The sequence below is a fragment of the Ursus arctos genome, unplaced genomic scaffold (genome assembly GCF_023065955.2).
Source record: "Ursus arctos isolate Adak ecotype North America unplaced genomic scaffold, UrsArc2.0 scaffold_12, whole genome shotgun sequence".
Lineage (NCBI taxonomy): Eukaryota > Metazoa > Chordata > Mammalia > Carnivora > Ursidae > Ursus > Ursus arctos.
Genome location: NW_026622786.1, coordinates 8,714,086 through 8,736,324, shown reverse-complemented (window position 1 = coordinate 8,736,324; position 22,239 = coordinate 8,714,086). Strand labels below are relative to the sequence as shown.

Sequence of the window (22,239 nt, the reverse complement as noted above, 5' to 3'; positions counted from 1 at the left end):
AAAAAAGAAAATCCCAAACCACCAAATTCTTCCCTGCTTTCTGCTGTGAACTATGAAATCATATAACTAAGTTTGCTGGGGCTATATATTCCCCAAATGAATATGCTTTGAATGAGGATATTTTCTTAGACTGCTTGAACTATATATATATATATATATATATGCATATTTTAAACTATATATATGCATATTTTAAAATATGCAAAATTGAACTATATATATATAGTTTTATATATAGAGAGAACTATATATATATTTGCATATTTTAAAATATGCAAAATTAATACTATGGACTGTTTTATATATATATATATATGTATATATATATATATATATATATATATATATAAACCAGTGCAAAGTTTGGGTGGTAACTGTAGTTGTTCAAAAGTTCTGTGTGGGGGGGAGGGGAGTGTTGGCTGGTTGATTGTGTCCCACTTGTATCTTAGCTATATTGGAAATACAAGCTGAGGTTAACCTAAACTTCAAAAGTCAACTGTTTTCATTCAACAAATCAAAGTTAAAAATAAATTAGAGGCAGTCATGGTTTTCAGGGATCCTACAATTTAGGCAGAAAAAATATGTAAATAAATCATTACAATACAACATGGCCAATATGGCAACAGAAATATGTATGTGGCACTTTGCTATCAGATGAAGGAATGACCGAGAAGTGAATTTAAGATTTTTAAATATTTTGCAGAAAAATATTAAAGTTAAAATATTAAAGTAGTTACCTTCAGTTACGTGACTTGTTGTAGTTTCTTCCATTTTAGGGAATGACTGAAACGAAGATAGAATTCGTTAATGATGATGATTATATTACATACAAATTCACTTGCTTAAAAGCATTCTTCATGTGCTCAAATTGATATTTTATGGAAACTACTATAAAATAGTTTTTTTAATGCCAATACAAAATTTATTAGATTTTTTTAGCCATTCCTTTCACTTAACAGATTTTTTAAGATGCAAATCATTTTAAGTTGTAGAAATTCCTTTTCCTTCCTTCTTCCTATTTCATTCATTAATTCATTCAGTATTTCTGTGAAATCAGTTTCTCAGAAGACAATATAAACTTTTATTTAAGAGCCTTCAGAATTATTTATGATTTAAGGAAGAGCTTAAAAAGCATTTGGAAAATTCAGTACACGAGGAATCAGATTTCCCCAGAAATAAGAAATTAAAAGGAGGGAGCAAATGCTCCTTAGAAGTGGCAGAAACAGCTTTAGTTGGGATATTTTGTCTGGAGACACCAATATTGAAACAACAGCAAACATATTGGTACATAAAACATTTCTTTTTCACCATAACTAGCTTGAGGAGATCTGCAGCGTTGCCCCTCTCCTCCTCGGTTCTGGAATCTTTAACGGTCATTTCCTGTAGCTTGTCTTCTTTCTTTAGAATATGGTTTATATAATCCTAAATCAGCAGAATAAAATAGGTCAATAAAAAACAGAAATAAGGTAGAAAGAGACACCAAAAACAGTCGACATCAACTTGAAATACTACAAAAAGAGTAAGACTATGTAAGTTTGCAATGGTCAACAAACCAGGTACTGGTCAAGTAATCTGGAAAACCTTTTCCTTAATTATATTAATTGGCAAAGACCTGAAAAGTCCAAAGGCAAAGCTTTGAGGGCCAAAAGATATTAGAACTGCATGAAGACCCCAGAGAGGCCCGGCTTCTAACTCTATGCTCCAGTGTCCTCATCAATAAAATGTACAGACTTGGGTTAGATGGTTTCTAGAGTTCTCTCCAGGGATAGTCTTTATGATTCCATCTATGAATGTAAGTTTAGCCTTTGTCCACGCCTTTGCTTTCAAGAGAAATATACTTTACTTTTTCCATAAGTATCTATTTTCATAAAGAACTGGTCCCCTGCTCTATGCCAGGTGCTGGGTATATAACTGTAAACAAAAAACACACGATCTTGTTCTGAGACAGTTAACAAAGAAGACAGTGAGATCTTACAGATACAGCTTATACAATTGACTGTATGTTTACAAATTCTTAGACCATTTCCAAAATCCAACAATGCTTTTCTTCCATGGACAAGTATCAGATTAATAAACAGCTCTACCTTTTTCCAGAGGTCATTAAACCAGTTTCCCATACAGTAAGAAAGAAGGAGGACTCTGTATAGCAATCACATGTAAAATTATGTGTTTTCAATGTCTCAGGGCCTCAATACTTCCTATACCTTATGGGAACCATTAAGTATTTTCTACTTCTCAACCTCCTACCCTCTGGAAAATTGACATTCGTGCGTTGCATTAGATAAATATTGGTAGAATTACATAATTTCAGGTTCCTCCAAGAAACCAAGAGGAATAATTGTCCTGTTCCTGATTCTTCTGGGTCAGGTTACCCGAATTCCATTACCTTAAGGGAAATCTGCAACTTCAATTTCACCTCATCGTTTATGACCTCGTGCTGGATGAACTGGCGCATCTGTAGCACTTTGGGGCTCTTGAGTAGAGAGGCTGAGGCACTTACTAGCTGTTTGGACCCAAAGTCAAGGCCCTTCCAAATCTGAGTGCCAAATGGAGGTCCGGGAGTTTTTTTCTGTTAACAAAACAAAGCAAAACAACCATCGAAAAGAAAAGAAAAGAAAAGAAAAGAAAAGAAAAGAAAAGAAAAGAAAAGAATGTTTGAACATTAATTTTATTTATTTATCTGTTTATTTATTATTTTTAAATTTATTTAAATTTATTTTTTTTTACTGAGCCCTTATTTACGTAGATACTATGCTAGGAACCAATTGTTAGGGAATACAATAGCAAAAAAAAATCTCTGCTCCCCCAAAGTTTCTCAAATATAAGGAAAATTGGTAATAGAACTGGGTAAGTTCCCTTTTTATAGGAATCTGGATATTTTAAAATCCTGCTGCATTATGTCTCACTGGATAGCGTTTAGGGGAGTAGTAAGCAATGTGGTATCATGGAAATGTAGCTACACTTACGCCAAATGCATGTGACTATTGCTTACTACCCACAAGTAGCCCAAGACAGTTGGAATAAGCAGTCTTTAACTTTCTGTTTTCTTTTTTTTTTTTTTTAAAGATTTTATTTATTTATTCGACAGAGATAGAGATAGCCAGCGAGAGAGGGAACACAAGCAGGGGGAGTGGGAGAGGAAGAGGCAGGCTCATAGCGGAGGAGCCTGATGTGGGGCTCGATCCCAGAACGCTGGGATCACGCCCTGAGCCGAAGGCAGACGCTTAACCGCTGTGCCACCCAGGCGCCCCTAACTTTCTGTTTTCATGTTCATTTTGCCCTAGGGAGATTGAGAGAAAATCATCCCATGGATTTGGGTGGTCTTTGAGCTCACTCTAGATTAAGCATGCTTTCAGAGTCTTTCCAAGGGCTCTTGGGCACAAATGTCCGCCTCAGGGTGGACTCACATCTTTATGTTTTCCTTGTAACCGATTTTTAGGAGTAGTGTGCTTTGATGCCCTATGTCCTGCAGAGTGTCTGATGTGTTTCATTGTTAGCTGCTCTTCAGTGTCTGATGCTTGGTCAGTGATAACCACTCAGACGTTTGCCTGGGCAGGGCCACTGCTACTGGGCATAGAAGGTCAGAGCTATAGGAGTTGCAGGGGAAGAGATTGAACTTCCTTCATTAAGCTTAGATGTGGCATATTATTGGTCATGAAGCACTACTTTCAACTTGGTTATAGCCTTAGTGAACCATTTGGTGTGGGCTTTTTATTTTTCAGATAAGGAAGTAGAGAGCCAATGTGGCTTGTCCCAAATCCCACATTAATAATTGGTAAGCTCAGGACTAGAATTCAGATCACCTTCTTTCACCATGTTGGTTACAGTCACCAAGTTCAAATATAGGACTAAGGTCTTTGTTATCTTTTTTTTTTTTTTGAAGATTTTATTTATTTATTTGAGAGAGGGCTAGAGAGAGAGCACAAGAGGGGGTAAGGGTGGAGAGGGAGGGGGAAAAGGAGGATCCTCACTGAGCAGCACCCTGGGATCATGACCTGAGCCGAAGGCAAACTCTTTTTTTTTTTTTTTTTAAGATTTTATTTATTTATTTGACAGAGAGAGACAGCCAGAGTGAGAGGGAACACAAGCAGGGGGAGTGGGAGAGGAAGAAGCAGGCTCTTAGTGGAGGAGGCTGATGTGGGGCTCGAACCCAGAACGCTGGGATCACGCCCTGAGCCAAAGGCAGACGCTTAACCGCTGTGCCACCCAGGCGCCCCCGAAGGCAAACTCTTAACCAACTGAGCCACCCAGGTGCTCCAAGGTCTTTGTTATCTTAAATGTTCATTATCTGTGCCCTTGTTATTACCAGATTGTTTGCGGGAGCAAACTTCATTATACATCAAAAACATTATCCTCCCTACCTAACACTAGTATGTCTCTCTGATCATATTATCAATGTCTTCATTGATTTAATAATTTAACATCTGACAATATGCTGGACATATTACACAAATTGCTTGCAAATTGAAATGTCAAATCTTGCACGATGCAGGACTTCATGATTCTTGCTTAAGATATTTTCTTCCATTCTTTAAAAAAACTTTAGGTGCGTCTTCTCTAATCTGACATAATTACAATGTTTACTTTTTAACATTGTAGTTGCAAATCCTTTGTATAATCCTTCACATTATTCTTACATGTTTCAGTCTTTGCATTAGTAAATTAGGGGAGAAAGGGAGTGTGAAAGACCTAAATTGTGTGTTAAAACTGACAGATAAGTAATGAGAGAAGGGAAGATTTATGTATTGCTTAATATTAGTAATTCCATGACAGGAGAGGTAGAACATGCATTACTCAGAGTGGTTGGTTATTTGAGCCTGCAACATCGGCGAAAAGAAATAAAACTGAGATTTAGCTAGTCAGGTATATGTCTCTAAAATCTACAAATGTTAAAGTCTTCAAATATAAAACTCCTGAGCCCATTAACAATTTACATAAGAATGAAAATATGTGAATATATAGGAGAAGATCCGAGACTCCAATACATTGATGGATGGATATGCAAGTGTAGTGACCTTCCAGAAGAAAAAATTTCTACCTCAATGGAGGGAAATGTCTCCCATGACCTTGACTGGAGATTAGGAGGAACAATTGTATCTAATTCTTTCTTCATTAGCCATGGTGATGCTTCATGAAGAGGGCGAAGGACAGTGATGCTCAGGGTGCCTGGTTCAAAGAGAGTTATCCGAGGATTATTTCTCTAGCAAAAAGATTCTGAGAAATTCAATAGGTTTTCACTAAATTCAACAGTTTTTTAAAAAGATTTATTTATTTATTTATTTATTTATTTATTTGAGAGAGAGAGAGAGAGCGAGCACATGCAAGTGACAGGAAGGGCAGAGAGAATCTCAAGCAGACTCCGCACTGAGCGTGGAGCCCCCAACAGGGCTCTATCTCACAACCCATGGGATCATGACCTGAGAAGAAACCAAGAGTCCGACACTTAACCGACTGAGCCAACCAGATGCCCCTCAACAAACAACTTTCTGATAAGCAAGACACAGTGACTGCACTTAAGAACCTTATGATCTAACAAGAAAAGTAAGGTTTTTAGCCACTGTAACACCTAGAGACTAGGTTTAGATTGCCCAGAATTATTAACCGATGCCTTACCACCCTTCAAAAACCACATCCAAGTCTTGTCGGTTCACTTGAGCTCATCCGCTGACCTACCTTGGATCATTTGCCTCTGAGAGACCCTGTTCTGGGCTACAGGAACAACCAGCTTTTCTACCCAGACCTACTCCGTGAATGAATCCCACTAGCAGTCAAGAGTGACTGATTATGTTATACTATGATTTAAATAATTCTTTGACCGCCCACTGCTCACGGGAGAAAAATGAGCCCTCAGTGTTTTCTCATCCTGCCTCAATTCGCACCATTCCTCCTATGCATTGGCTACTTTGACCTTTTCCTCCCTGTTCTCCATGGCTTTTTGCTTTCTGCTCTGTACTGTCTCTTCCAAGAAAGCTTTCCCTCCTATTTTAATCAACAGCTACTTATCCACCAGTTCTTAGCTCCAGTGTCTCCAGGGAAGCCTTCTAGACTACATTGGGTTCCTGCTCTCATGGAACCATATTCTTTTCCTTCAAAGACCTTATCCTAATTGATAATCATATAATCACAGTTACTGTGTGCTGTATAATTAATGCTTCTCTCTCTCATTAAACTCTAAGCTCTATGAAGGCAGGATCCATGCTGTTTTAGCTCACTACTGTATTCCCAATGCCCAGCCAGTGTGTTTGGCACATTGTAGGTTATCAAGTAGATGCTAGTTAAATAACTAACAAGGCCATTTGCACTGAATTCTCCTATAGTTCTACACATGCACTGCACAACCAGAGCTCCCCACTCTAAAAATTCACAAAGAGCAACATGCACATGTGAATGGATACACTAAAAGATACACTCAGTGTGCAGAGATGCAGGCATATTCATAAATAAGTGTAAAGTATATCCCACCAACCAGAGAACAGATAAAAAACGAACATACATAAACCTAGACATAAAACATCGGTTTCATAGACAGATGACATCCAGGGTTATGTCTATGTTCAAATACACATATGACACACACTGATGATTCTTTCTTTTTTTTTTAAAGTTTCTTTTTAAAGTAATCTCTGCACTCAATGTGGGGCTCAAACTCACAATCTCAAGATTGAGAGTTGCATGCTCCACCAACTGAGCCAGCCGGGTGCTCCTGATGACTCTTTCTTAATGCATTATGTGTCTCTAATCTTTAGCCACACACTGATTTCTTTAAAATTGATGAGAATAATATAAACACACAATGAATATAATTATATATAACTTATCTCATATTTCAGGTTGGCTTTCTAACTCACACATCAAACATATTTTCTTTTCTTATTATACTAAATTCATCAAGGCAACACCTTCGAAATGACAGAAAAAATGAACTTACAAGGAATATCTCACTTTTCTTTTTTTCCCTACTAAGATGAAAGGAACACATAAATAGAATCATAGCTACATACCTAACATATCTAAAGACAGAGTCAAATCTGCTTACACGTAGGAAAGGGACTCATGCACAGTTTACATAGGCTGATGCTCAGATAAAGTTTGGAAGGAACATAAGTAACTGTAGACACAGGTTGACATGGCCAGGTGGCTAGTGGAGTTGAAAAGTGAGCAAAAGGAAGAAAATAGAGTTGACACGGGGGTAGACTGCATAAAGAGGCTGGGAGCTGGTAAGCGGACACAGTGACTTCCAGACATTCTGGGTTCCCTACCTGGCTGTTCCTGTACTGGCTCCTGGAGAACTACAGTAGATGGTTCTCCATATGCCAAGGATAGGTATTCTTCTATGTCACTGTCGCGAAGAAGTTCCACTCCTGATCCATCAGCATAAATGACAAAAAACCTATTTGAAGCAATAAAATCAAATCACTTGAAGTATTAAAATGCTCTTTAAGCTTGGAATTTAAAATAAAAGTCAATGGTGCTTGGGTGGCTCAGTTGGTTAAGTGTCTGCCTTCAGCTCAGGTCATGATCTCAGGGTCCTGGGATTGAGCCCCGAGTTGGGCTCCCTGCTCAGCTGGGGAGTCTGCTTCTCCCTCTCCCTCTGCCCCTCCCCCAGCTCTCTCTGTCTCTCTCTCAAATAAATGAATAAAACCTTAAAACAAATTAAAGTCATGGTATTATTTTTATCATATTACCTGGGCACGTGTTCACCATAGATTTGCAGATGATTCTTATAAAGATGAGTAGACGATAAATTATCATAGCCTTCAGCTTTTTCACTTAAATCCTCTTCCAGATTGTTTTCAGGTACCACAGTTGATATGCTGCCATCAGCCATAACCTAAGGGGCAAAGTATATAAGCAACTAAAAGAAAAGAAATGTCATGAGCTTCGTTTTCCATTTGAGAAAGCATGTGATTTTTTGGTATATTCAGAAAATCAGGGATATTTATTTTCAAGGTAATATTCACTAAGTACATTTGGCATTAATAAAAGTGAAAACCCAGTAGCACATCTCTACTTACAAACCACGCCTCAACTGTGAAGACAAACTGGAAGACAAACCAGAATGTACTCCGAGGAAGGTGATAAGGAGAGCAGGGGACTCAAAATCTTATCTTTTGAGCTTTAGTTCAAGGAACTGGGGATTTAAACATTGAGGAAAGGCTACTCATGTGATCGTTGTCTTGAAATATTAAGGAAGTGATAGTGGGGAGAAGTTTATATTCTCTGATCACAAATGCAGCATCAGGATTCACGACACTAAATCTGTAGTATCAGCGTGAGACGCAGTATCAGCGTGAGAAGAAATGTCCCAGCCATTACACTATTTAGATATGGCGTGGGTCTGTCCAGGAAAGAGTGTGGTTCAGGCTGAAAGACCACTGAAGGGAATGCCCAGAAGAGCATCAGTGCCTAGAAGAATGCTTGGCCTGAATGTCCCATATGTTTAAACCTAGAGGGGTTGGGCTTTAAGGTTCAATTTCAGTTCAGTATAAATTAAGATTTGTTAGCAGCCTGAACTCATGCTGGGAAGAATCTCATTTACTGAGCATCAAAAGAACCAAGCAGGATCAGAGCTAGTTTGCGTACCAAACCAAAGCTGGGGACTCTGTGCTATGGTTCCAAATCTGAAAAATAACTTCACCACCTATTATCTGATACACAAACTTCTGCTGCTGGGTGAGGAGTGAAAACAAGGAGAAATGCTTAGAGCAGGGGTTGGCAAAACGTTTTTTGTCAAGGGCCAGGGAATAAATATTTTAGGATCTGTAGGCCACACAGTCTGTTGCAACTACTCATGTCTACCATTGTATGCAAAAGCAGCCAGAGACAAATGAGCAGGGCTGTGTTCCAATAAAACTATATCATGACATGGAGATCTGAATTTCCTGTAATTTTTATGTGTCATGAAATATTCTTCTCCTTTTGAGTTTTCCCAACCATTTAAAAATATAAAAGCCATTTTTAGCTCATGGGCCTGTATAAAGAGGTAGCCATGGTTTGCCAGCTTTTGGCCTGGGTGTAGAGGATAGTTATGGTATTGAAGGACGGAGAAACAAAAGACAGAGCTCTACCATCTACTAGCTAAGCACTGCTCTCACCTCCCCATCTTCAACCCGACTAGAACCCTCACTACCTGATATTTCTCACCATGGATTCTCAGCCTTGTCGAGCAAACTCGATCTCACTTTAACTTGGATAGAGACCATTCATATTATTTCTTTTTGTTGGCATTATTTTTAAATGTTTAGTAATGTTTCTTTCCTCCCATTGTAATTCTTTATTTGGCTTTATCATTTCTACCATCCCAACTGTTAGACTTTCTATCCCCTGGAAATACACTTGAGAAGCAAAGATATTGACATTCATTACTGCTTATGCAAAGTATTGGCACTAAGTGTATAACTAATCCCAAGGCAGCTAACGTATAGGGCTTCATAGAAACTCTCTAGTGTGAAATACCTCAAAAAAAAAAAAAAAAAAAAAAAAGTACAGCCCCTCTCTCCATACTAATGATGCACTTTACCTGAAAGGTATTTCCCTCAGGATCCAGGACCTCACAGATAACCTCTGATGTGTGCTTCATGATATACCTGCTAGCTCTTAGCTGCACACGTTTTTGGAAAGGATGGTATATATCACTGCTTGATTCATGGCAATATGTAGCTGAGCAATCCCTATCAATGTGGAGGCAGCCTGTGTTTGCAGGTAATACCTGGAAGGGTAACAGAAAGAGAGAAGTTATTGAAAATGTCATGTTCAACATGAGGGATTTGGAAAATCATTTTTAGGAAAAAAAATTATACATAGATATCAGCCATAAGCTGTTTTTTTTCCAGGAAAAACAAACAAACATTACCTAAGAGAGGACATTAGCCTTGGGAAGGGGTCCCTGATAAAGAGGCAAACTGAATAATTAGGGTACAATTCCTTTTATGTCCTCATAATTTATCTACTCACTTTAATATTTTTTCTAAGTAATTGCCTTGTGCCTTCTTCTGTCAGATACTTAGTATAAAATAATAAAAATACACTTTAACTGAAGTAAACACACTCACCTCTATTAAAAATGTTTGGAATCCTTCATGTTCTTGGGCAAAAAGTATCTCGAACAGAGTCAGATGCTATGGGACAAATGTTTTTAAGAGCTCTTATTTGTCCCCATTCCTCTGGTGACTGACTCTCAAGTATTAGCTTTCATGTAATGACTTAAGTATTAGCTTTCATGTAATTACTTCTGATTCAGATAGACTCATTTTTGAGACATAAAATCCATTGAGTGGATTTTACTATGTTCAAAAACATGTGCAGAAGTTATCACTAATTTCAGAACATTTTCATCTTCCCAAAAAGAAACCCTGATGCCATGAGCAGTCACTCTGTATCACTCCTGCCCCTAGCCCCTGGCAACCAGTGATCAGCTATCTCTATGGATTTGAATATTCTAGACATTTCCTACAGATGGAAGTATGCAATACGAGGCCTTTTGTGTCTGGCTTCTTCCACTTAGCATAATATTTTCAAGATTCATCCGTGTTGTAGTGTGTATTCATACTTCATTCTTTTTCATGGATGAATAATATTCCATTGTGTAGATTTGTCAAATTTTGTTTATTTGTGAGTTGATGGACAGACGTGTTATTTTCCCAATCTTGCTATTATTAACAATGTTATCAACATCTATATACAAATTTTTGAGTGATGTATATATTAATTTCCCTCGGATATCTACTAGGAGTGGAATTGGTGGGTCATATGATAACTCTATTTTTAACTTTTTGAGGAACTGCCAAAATGTTTTCCACAGTGATTGCACCATTATACATTCTTATCATCAGTATATGAGGGTTCCAATTTCTCCACATCCTCACTAACACTTATTACTTACTGTCTCTTTTTTGTTCTAGTCATTTTAGTGGGTGGGAAGTAATATCTCATAGTTTAATTTGCAATTCCCTAACGACTAATGACATTGAGCATCTTTTCATGTGCTTATTTGTCATTTATGTAACTTCTTTGGAGAAATGTCTATTCAGATCCTTGCCCATTTAAAAAATTGGGTTATTAGTCTTCATTGTTGAATTGTAGTAGCTCCTTATATATTCTGGATACTAGACCATTATCATTTTTATGATTTACAAAGAATATCTTCCATTCTGTAGGTTATCTTTTCATTTTCTGGGCGGTGTCCTTTAAAACACAAACTTTTCTCGTTTTGACAAAGTTTGAGCTTTTGGTGTTATCTAAGAAACTGTTGCCAGATTCAAGGACATGAAGATTTGCACTATGTTTTCTTCTAAGAGTTTGTTGTTTGAGCTTTAATAATTAAGTCCTTGCTGCTTTTGAGTTCATTTCTGTGTATAGTGTGAGAAAGAGGTCCAAATTAATTCACCATTTGTTGAAAGACTATTCTTTCACCACTGAATTAGCTTGGCATGCTTATAAAGAAATTTGTTGACCACAAGTTGATAATAAATGAACGCTTAGTTCTATTCTATTGATATGTATGCCTATCTTTATTCTAGTACCACACTGTTTTATTACTGTGGCTTTTAGTAAGTTTTGAAATCAGGAAGTGTGAGTCATCTAACTTTGTTCTTTTTCAAGATTATTTTGGCTATTCTGAGTACTTTGAATTTACATAAGAATTTTGGTATCAGCTTATCAATTTTTGCAGAAAGGCAGCTGGGATGTTAATAAAAGAATGTAGGGAGTACTGCCATCTTAATAATATTAAGTCTTCCATAAACTTAAAATGTGATGTTTTATATTTATTAGGTCTTCTTTAATTTCTTTCAGTGATATTTTGTAGTTTTCAGTGTCTAAGTCTTATTACATTTATTTCTAATTATTTTATTCCTTTTTTAATCCACATCACCTATTTCATCCATCCCCCACTCACTGCTCCTCTAGTAATCATGAGTTTATTGTCTATGGTTAGGAGTCTGTTTCTTGGCTTATCACTCTCTTTTTTTCCTCTTTGGATTTGTTTTGTTTCTTAAATTCCACATATGAGTGAAATCATATGGTATTTGTCTTTCTCTGACTGATTTATTTCACTTAGCATTATAATTATATGCTTTAGATCCATCCATGTTGCTGCAAATGGCAAGATTTCATTCTTTTTTTATGGCTGAGTAATATTTCATTACACACACACACACACACACACACACACACTACATCTTCTTTATCCATTCATCTATCAATGGACCCTTGAGCTGTTTTCCATAATTTAGAAATAATGCTGCAATAAAAACAGGGGTGCATATATCCTTCCAAACTAGGGGTTTTATATTCTTTGGATAAATACCCAGTAGTGTCATTACTGGATCATAGGGTAGTTCTATTTTTAACCATTTGAGAAACTCCATACTGTTTTCCAAAGTGGCTGCACCAGTTTGAATTTCCACAAACAGTGCAAAGGTTTCCTTTTTCTCTGCACCCTCACCAACACTTGTTGCTTCTTGTATTGTTTTTAGCCATTCTGACACGTGTGAGGTGAGATCTCATTGTAGTTTTGATTTGTATTTCCCTGATGACTAGTGATGTTGAACATCTTTTCATGTCTGCATGTCTTCTTTGGAAAAATGTTCCCATCTGCCCATTTTTTAATTGGATTATTTATTTTGTGTGTTTGTTAAGTTGTGTAAGTTCTTTATATATTTTGGATACTAGCCCTTTATCAGAGATATCATTTGCAAATATCTTCTCCCATTCAGTAGGTTTTCCTTTAGTTTTTTGTCTATTGTTTCCTTTACTGTGCAGAAGGAATTTTGATGTTGTCCCAACAGTTTATTTTTGCTTTTGTTTCCCTTGCTCCAGAAAACATATCTAAAAAAATATAACTACAGCCAGTGTCAGAGAAATTACTGCCTGTGCCCTCTTTTAGGATTTTTATGGTTTCAGGTCTCATATTTAGGTCTTTAATCCCTTTTAGGTTTATTTTTGTGTATAGTATAAGAAAGTGGTTGAATTTCATTCTTTTGCATATAGCTGTCCAGTTTTCCCAACACCATTTGTTGAAGAGATGTATTTTATTCCTTTTGATGCTACTTTAAACAGAATTGTTTTCTTGATTTCAATTTTGGATTGCTCTTTGTTAATGTAGAAAAATACAATTGGCTTTCGTATATTGATCTCGTATCTTCAAACTTGCTGAACTTTTTTATTAGTTCTAATAGTGTGTGTGTTTGTATGTACATTGTGTTCTTGGTAGATTGCATTCCTTAGGATTTTCTAAATACACTTTTATATCAACTGTAAAAAGAGAGACAGTTCTACTTTTTTCTTTCCAATCTGCTTGCACATTATTTATTCGTATTGTCTGATTGCCCTGGTTAGAGCCTTCAGTACAATGTTCAGTTGGAAAAATGAGAGCAAACATTCATGTCCTGGGCCTGATCTTAGGGCGAAAGCTTTTAGTCTTTTACCAAAAACAACGCTGTTTGTTAGCTGTGGCTTTGTTTTGTTTTATAGATGCCCTTTATGAGGTTGAAGAAGTTTCCTTCTATTCCTAGTGCATTGAGTTTTTTTTTTTTTTAATCATGAAAGGGTGTTGAATTCTGTCAAATGCTTTTTCTGAGTCTTATGTAGACGATCTTGTGGTTTCTGTCCTTTATTCTATTAATATGGTATATTATATTGATTGATTTTTGCATCTTGAGCCAACCTTGAATTCTTAAGATAAATCCCACTTGGTGACAATGTATAATCCTTTTTACCTGTTGCTGGATTCAGTTGGCTAGCATTTTCTTGAGGATTTTTATCTATCTTCATAAGAGATATTAGCCTGGAGTTATCTTGTGATGACTTTGTCTGGTTTTGGTATCAGGGTAATACTTACCTGATAGAATTAGTTGGGAAGTGTTCCTTCCTCTTCTATATAGTGGAAGAGTTTGTGAAAATTATTCAGTGTTAATTCTTCCATAAATATTTGGTAGAATTTACCAGGGAGGCCATCTGAGCTTGGGCTTTTCTGTGTGCAAATTTTAAAATTACCAATTCAATCTCTACTTCTTATAAGTCTATTCTGATTTTTTAGTTCTTCTTGACTCAGATTTGGAAGTTTGTACCTTTCCAGAAATTTATCCATTTCATCTATGGTATCTAATCTGTTGACATTCATAGTATTTCCTTATAATTCTTTTCATTTCTGTAAGGTTGGTAAAAATGTTTTCTCTTTCATTCCTAATTCTAGTAATTTAGGTCTCTTCCTCCTTTCTCTTTCTCTCTCCCTACAATTGTCAATTTTGTTGATCTTTTCAAAGAAGCACCTTCTGGTTTTGTTGACTCTCTCTATTGTTTTCTATTCTGTCTTTTATTTATTTATATTATAATCTGTTATTTACTTCCATATGTTTGCTTTGATTTTACTTTGCCTTCTTTTTCCCAGTTGCTTAGGGTGGAAAGTTAGGTTATTGATTTGAGATCTTCTTTTATAATATACACATTTAGGCAAAATAAAACTAGAAATTGTCTTTTATGCATTGCTTTTGCAGTGTTCCATAGGTTTTGGTACATTAAGGTTTTATTTTCAGTCATCTCAAAGCAATTTCCTTGTGATTTCTTCTCTGTGTTAATCTTCACATATTTGTGGATTTCCCAAACTTCTTTCTGTTACTGATTTTTAATTTAATTCCATGGTGGTGGTAGAAAATATTTTGTATGATTTTGATTGTTTTAAATCTACTGAGACTTGTTTTGTGGTTTAACATATAGTCTTTCCTGGAGAATGTTCCATGTGTACTTGACAATAATGTATTTTATTGTTGATGAGTGGAGTGTTCTGTAGATGTCTAGTAGGTCTTATTGGGTTATTCTGCTGTTTAAGTCTTTTATTTGTCTTTTATTATTCATTCTTTATTGTTCATTATTTTATCCATTACTGAAAATGAGCTACTAAAGTCTCCAAATATTATTATTGAATTGTCTATTTCTCCTATTAACTATGCCAGTTTTTACTATTTTAAACTAGACTTTTTAATTTTTTTTTTAACTCTGAGCTCAGATCAAGTATAGAAGCCTTTATAGATTTAAAGGTCAGTAGTAAAACCTTTTCATCATTGCTCAGAACTCATTAGTCTCACACACACACATCTCGCCTTCCTCTTCCCCCAATCCCCTTTATCAAGTCCTCAGTTATGCCTGATCACCTTTATACACACACACACACACACACACACACACACACACACACACACATCCCTCCAGACACAAGCCCTTATTGTTTTAAATTACTTTCGCTTCTCAGAACTGCAGAGATCATGTATCAGGTAGACTGGCAGGTCTTCTGATGCTCAGATTTGGCTATTTTCATCATTAATCCACTTCAGTAAGAGCAGATCTCAGAGAAAAAACTTGACATTTTAAATTGTATAATGTACAACTCTGGAAATACTTATGTGTTTTGGGAGTGTTGTTAGGTGATTAATATGTTTATAATTGTTGTTTTGTTTTCTTGATGGAGTAATCCTTTTATCATTATAACATAACCTTTTTGTCTCTGGTAATATTTTACTGTAAGATTATTTTGTCTGAATTTGTATAGCCACTCTAGTTTCCTTTCCATTATTTATTGCAGGTCTATCTATTTTCATCCTTTTCCCTTCAAACCGTTTGTGTCTTTGACCATATAAGTGTATCTCTTGTCAACAGCATATATGTGGATCATGTTTTTTAATCCATTCTTCCAATATCTGTTTATTAGATTTATATCTTCTAATTTTTTATTTGTTTTCTATATGTTTAATGTTTCTTTTCCTCCTCTTTTCATCCATTAGTACCTTTTTTGTTTTAAATACACACTTTTAGTGTGCCACTTTAGTTCCTTTGTTTCTTTTACTATATATTTTTCAATTATTTTCTTAGAGTTTCTTGAAGATCACAAATAATGTCTTAATTTATAACCATTTAGATTGAAATAATACTAACTTAATTTCAATATTATATAAATCTTTGCTCCTATGTAGTTCTATTCCTTCCCTCCTAATTTGTGTTATTACTGTAAAAAAATTACATCTTTATCCATTATAAGCACATAGTCCTTGGAATCCAGAAAGCCTCATTCATGTGCAAGACTGTGTGCATGCCCAGAAAAGAACTCAGAAAACCTTAATCTTTCACTCTTGCTGATCAAGAGGATCTGCATAAACAGGGAGTGAAGACTGAGTAGAGTTATAAACTTCCAACTGGAACACTGAAAAAATACCCCAGTATGCAAACAGAGCCATCAGAAGAGGATGATTCCAAGGAATATGTCCGAGCTTTTCAAAACCTTACATGGGCTTCTGTTCCCCAGCTGTTCCTTCTAATTTTTTGGTTCACCCTCTTGTTTGTTATTGCCACTTCAGGCAGCTGTAATGTTAAATAATCACCTCCAAATGGGGAAAAGTCTGTGGTGAGTGAGCTCAGAGTCAGATCGAATAATGATAACCCAATATGAATGGGGTTTCCAGGAAACTGCCAAACAGGTCAACAATGATGGGATTTTTGGAAGGCTCTAAATCTATTCTTCCTCTTTCAGTGTTTGCTGGCATGCTGGTTTTCATTACTATCCTGAATGTGAGGGTGTTGATTTTCAAGGCTACCGTGAAGCTAGGGAATAAAGGGGAATACGGCAAGTGAAATCACCATGAATCTTGCTGTACTTCCCAAGGTTGAGTTTTTCTCTTTCTTTGTTTTTCTGATTGTTGTAATCCTTTGGTTAATTTCCAGAGTTCTGAAAAAATTGATTTTGAAAATATTTTCAGTTTTCTTGTTGTTTTTATGTATATTTTTGGAGGTCCTTACTCTACTGCACTGGAAGTGTCTCATACTGACTATCCACCATCGCCCAGGCCCAGAGAACCCCATTTGACCTTAGCTAATTCTGAGATGTTTCTGTGGTTTCAAGCACATTTTATTTATTTATTTACTTGTTTGTTTATTTATTTATTTAAAGATTTTATTTACTTATTTGATAGAGAGAGAGACAGCCAGCAAGAGAGGGAACACAAGCAGGGAGAGTGGGAGAGGAAGAAGCAGGCTCCCAGTGGAGGAGCCCAATATGGGGCTCGATTCCAGAACTCTGGGATCACGCCCCGAGCTGAAGGCAGACGCTTAACGACTGAGCCACCCAGGCGCCCCTCAAGCCCATTTTGGAGTAGGCACTGGTGGATGGTTAAGTTTGCAACTTTCCTGGCCTCCAAAACACCTCATCAAAATGGACCCAAACTGTCAGATTTGACTCTGTAACTTACTGAAAGCTGCTCTGGACAGAAAAAGATGTCCTGTAATACCCACTGTTGAGACACATACCATAGATCAGGTGAATATAGAAATGCCAAAAGTAAACCTGATAAACAAGACATGCCCTTCTTTCTAGGAAGTTAACCTGGAGAAACATCTATGCTGAAGCCTAGAGACTCAACATGGCAACTACAGTGATGACCCAAAATTTTCTGCTAGAGATTGTTTTTGATTAACCCGATAGCCAGTTAGCAAATAGAATTCTCATGATTTTACATTCTCATATTTTACGTACGCTTCTCAAAGTTTACTATAAAATTTGCCTCTTCCAACTGATTTCACATTCATATATCCTCACCGAGTAGAAGATATAACCACATTCCATTATCATAAGGGGTTTGTTTAGGTATAGCTAACAAATCAAGGACTCTTGAAGTCCTTCTCCAAAGTATTCTTATAAATCCTTATTACATTTCTATATCTTCCCCAAAGGAACCACTTAGGCTGGGTCATACTGGCATAGAAGAGTAGTCTGACTACTCTCTTTCAGAAGCTTGTTCCAACACACACACACACACACACACACACACACACACACACACACACATTGTCCCCAGAAAGACAATAGGTCTTCTGGTCTAGGGAAACTGGTTTCAGTTCCTAGAATGAGGGACAGAGGAAGGTTTCCCATGGGGGATAATAGACCCATAATGTGTCACCTTGTTTTCCTGAAACCCTCTAGCTGAGTGGATGGTCCCACCCTCACTTGTGACACACGATAGTCATAGAAGATAACAACTGTTATACCTGCCTCCTATTTGCTGTCTTGGTTGATCTTTCTAGTGCTGCTAAGGTACAATGGTGGACATACCAAGCTCTACCTCTTTTTTTTTTTTTATTACATTGCCTATAATCCAGCCTCGCTCATCATATAACCCATTGTTCTCCTGCTGGTGAGTGATGAAATGATGACCAGCCAACTGGGGTTTGGCAGAGGGTATTTTTGGACGCCATCTTTCAGTGCTATACAACTACAGAGCTATAATAGGTATTGGTATATTCATTTGGAGTTGTGTTTTTTTTCCCCCCCCCAGTTGGGAAATAAGGTCTGTGTGTTTCTCAAGCAAGAGTGGTCAACCTTCCAATCCATTCTTGGGCTGTGTTTTGGGAGATTGGGCAAACTTGGAAGGAACAAGTGGCTACACAATAGTGGCAGACACTGAATGTCTTTAAGTTGGATCTCTTTTCTGTTTATGTCTCTTTCTCCAGTGACAACTGTCATTAGTTCTAAAATTCCTTTGCCCTCATAGTTGTAACCATTAGGATTTGGGACTATGATAAAAACAAGGCAAAAACTGGCCTCATCACAGAATCTTAGGGGATTCTCATGACATCTGGTAGCACACATGGTCCTGGAATATGGATGTTGCCAATCTGCTGGAAAAAATGGACATTTTGAATATTGTAGAAGAAAAGTTGCACCCCTTAGCCAACTGCCACATTTCACAATTGTGTCTCACTTTCAGCACCTGCCTTGCCCCATAAGAATCTAAATGGAAGGAGAGGGAGCAGGATAACATTATTTGGAGAGATGTGAGGGATAAACTGACTTCAGCAGCTTTCACAGTAACAAATGTTTGTCACTAAGGTCTTTGTCATCTTCTGGTTTTGTGCGCTCAGTATCCCGTGACATCGTATGTGGACATTCTCCAGCAAGTGGAAAAATGAGGACAAATCCTTCCAAGGCTAAAGGGACTCCAGGCCGATACTAGGTGGTTGTGACTAATCGGGAAATGTAGGAAGGTACAGGAGCTAACAGGGCTTCTCCCTGAGCCTTCAAGAACAAAGCCTTGCAAGCTGCCCTCCTAGGACCACGCAGATCATATGCTCCCTCCCATCCTGTGGGGACTCTAGGTAGAATGGAAATGGACTGGAGATGGGAAGGATGGGAGTGTGTGAATAAGGACAGAGGTGGCAGGAGTGAAGCTGGTCGGGTAAGCACAGGAGAGTTCATAAGAGTGCTTCTAACAGTGCCTGCCACCTGCCACATAGAAGTTCCCCAACAAATACATTCTGGTTTAAAATCTTGATCCAAAAATACCAAAGCATTGTAAGACAAGCAGGACAGTGTTTCTCTGTAATGGATGGTACAAAGAAGATGACTAAATAAGAAGAGATTGGGAAGTGTGTTCTAAGAACATGAGACAAAAGGAACAACAGCTATACATGGCAGGAATGTTTACTGCCCCAGAGGAGTGGGTTTTCTTAGTTGAATGGACACCTCTTCAGGGCACTCCTTATTTCCCCCTAGACCCACCTGGTATGTTCCCTGTGGCTTTGCAATAATGGACGTCCCATCCCCAAAGGTGGCACAGCAGCTACTGTCCTCGCAGTTGGTGATGATAGTGGCATAGTGTGAGTTTTCTATCCGCATGCACTTCACCTGCCTGGTGACAGTTTGAGGACCTGCAGCTGCAAGCAAATGCAAGGTAAGCAGATCTGACCGGATGCACACATGGAAACACGCCTGCCTGCTGAGTTTGCTCCTGTCTCCTGGCTGCCTGGACTAGAAGTTGAGACCAAGCACTGCGAACTCACTCTACAGGGCTGGTGTGTGGCCTCCACACTGTCAGTGCAGAGTAATTCTTCCAGAATAACTCTGCCTACTTAATTCAGTGTGCTGTTTTGTTCTTACCGTTATTTTTATTTTGAGAAATTGAAAACACCCAGAAGAGCATAAAAAGTAATTTAACGGGGCGCCTGGGTAGCGCAGTCGTTAAAGCGTCTGCCTTCAGCTCAGGGCGTGATCCTGGCGTTACGGGATCGAGTCCCACATCGGGCTCCTCCTCTGGGAGCCTGCTTCTTCCTCTCCCACTCCCCTGCTGTGTTCCCTCTCTCGTTGGCTGTCTCTCTGTCACATAAATAAATAAAATCTTTAAAAAAAAAAAAGTAATTTAACTATTCATATTCTTACCAATCAAAATTTATATTTGTTAGTATTTTGCCATATCTGTTCCAACATTCTTAATATGTATGTAAGAGGGAAATTACGGGTAAGTTGAAGTCTACTTTTCTCCTTATCTCTGGGTTTACTCCCTTCTCTTGAAGTTTACTTTTATCTTTTCTATAAATATATGTATCAAAATAATGTATAATCTTTTGTGGGCTTTAAATATGCACATATTATATTTTACTATATGTATCATTCTACCCTTACTCTTTCTACTTGACATTGCTTTGAGACTTCAGCCATCTTGATATATAGGTGTATGGGTCTGTGTGTACTTCATTCCTTTTAACTACTATGCAGGATTCTTTGTAAGAATACATTGCATTTTATTTTTCTATTCCACTGTTGACTGACATCTATTTCCCAGCATTTTGATATTATACTTGGTGTTGCAGGTAGCACCCTGAACCTGTTTCCTTGTACAAATGGGTAAGAGTATCGTAAGAGTGTCTTTCTACACAGACCCAGAAGTGGCGTTATTGCGTCAGATGATATGCACATTTTAAACTATAGATATTTTTAAATTGCCCTCTCCAGTAACTCTTTTAATTCTCGCTCTAACCAGTGGGGTATGAAAGTTGTTCTTTTACCAGTCGCTTGCCAATTTTGGGCAAGGAAACATTTAATGCATTAAACAAATAAACTCTGGAATTAAAGAAAAAGGAGTCAGGGAATAATTTGCCTTTAAAAATCTTGCTTAAATTTAGGTTAGGAAAGGCGTTATGCCTTTAGAGTCTCTGCCCAGGTTCCTGTTAAGTAGCACCTGCAGCTTGTTCTTCTCTCACGCCATCTCTCCGATAATGAGAGGCATGTCCAGAATTGAAGGCAGACTTTACTGAGGTCACCTATATGCAAATCAGATTCCATAAGGATCAACGGAAACAGGTCTGAGAGCTAACGTCCTGGGCAATGGAGTCGTGATTATTAACTTTTAGTTGCCACCAATCCAGACTATGTTTTAGCAGTGAAAATGGAAAAAGGGACTATTACTCTATATTACTATCCATCAGCCAACTAGAGCTTTTATCACTCCCATGTCTGTTGAGGATAAAAAAAAGTAACAAAAGGGCCATAGAGGTCCTGCTCTAGACTGCACATGTATTCTTTGGTTGACAGATTCCAAAAATTATTTTTCTTATGTATGGGTTAAAAAAAAGCAGCGAGGTTCCTACTCATCTTAGTCTAAAGACACAAGTATTGTCACATGCTTGAAAGATAAAACTTACTTGTTTTGTTATCATCTGGAGGAGTAATACAATCTTCATAAACTTGATAAAAGGTTGTGATTCTGGTACCATCAGCGTGATCCACTATGCGAGTACCATCTTTTCTTTCCACAATGACCACTCTGTCTTCTCGAGTTGTCATGACCTGAACGTACAATGGCAGAGCGCGATCATTTGGTCAGGCGGTTAATCCCAAGAACGCTTATTTTTAGACCTCATTGAATACAATCAAAATCCTGGTTATCCATTTATAAGCTAAAGTTTATCCTCTATTTGGTCAAAGCTTTGCAACAATCCTGGAAGGCAAGCAGTGCTATCCCCGTTTTGTAGGTGAGGGAACGTAGGCTTAGAGAAGTTAAGAAATTTGCTCAAGGTCACTCAGCAAGCACCAGGATTGGTGTTCGACTAAGGCTGTTTGACTTGAAAATTGATGCTCCTTCCATTGTTGTATGTTTGTGAGAAAAAAGTTAACGTCATGACTGGCCTGGCCCCAGTCTGTCTGGGAAAATGACCCCAGGTCCTGCCTCCTTGAATATTACAGGTTTAAAGAGAGCATGGCCTGTGGAGGCTGCCTTGCCTGCTCTGCCAATCTCAGTCCAATGTCATCAGGACAGAACATGACGGTTGGTGGGGACCACAGGCCGTGGCTTCTCTGTGTCAAGCTGGTCCACACACTCACAGGCTCTTGTCTGCAGCTGCCGCTTGTGCCCCATGTGGGCTTGAGGGCTGAAGGAAGCTATGCCTGTGGGTCGTTCCTGCATCTGCTGTCTTGTATAAAGC

At 37.7% G+C, this 22,239-nt stretch overlaps 1 protein-coding gene and 2 non-coding genes across 3 annotated transcripts in view; all 3 read right to left on the bottom strand.

The window, feature by feature from the left end:
• The window catches only part of SPAG17 (sperm associated antigen 17), a 184,328-nt gene that overhangs the window by 24,246 nt on the left and 137,843 nt on the right, over positions 1-22,239 (bottom strand). The window contains exons 30-38 of the mRNA XM_057310745.1: positions 21,460-21,604; positions 19,541-19,695; positions 9,521-9,709; positions 7,686-7,831; positions 7,260-7,390; positions 5,039-5,166; positions 2,387-2,569; positions 1,309-1,422; positions 738-783 (exon numbers count right to left, since the gene is read on the bottom strand). Of these exons, the coding sequence (XP_057166728.1) occupies positions 738-783; positions 1,309-1,422; positions 2,387-2,569; positions 5,039-5,166; positions 7,260-7,390; positions 7,686-7,831; positions 9,521-9,709; positions 19,541-19,695; positions 21,460-21,604 (1,237 nt within the window). The remainder of the gene's footprint in view (positions 1-737; positions 784-1,308; positions 1,423-2,386; positions 2,570-5,038; positions 5,167-7,259; positions 7,391-7,685; positions 7,832-9,520; positions 9,710-19,540; positions 19,696-21,459; positions 21,605-22,239) is intronic.
• LOC113244452 (small nucleolar RNA U2-30) lies at positions 14,996-15,065 on the bottom strand. Its single transcript, XR_003312390.1, has one exon. It is a non-coding gene; the product is annotated as a small nucleolar RNA U2-30 (small nucleolar RNA).
• LOC113244448 (small nucleolar RNA U2-19) lies at positions 15,242-15,321 on the bottom strand. The gene has a single exon (XR_003312386.2). It is a non-coding gene; the product is annotated as a small nucleolar RNA U2-19 (small nucleolar RNA).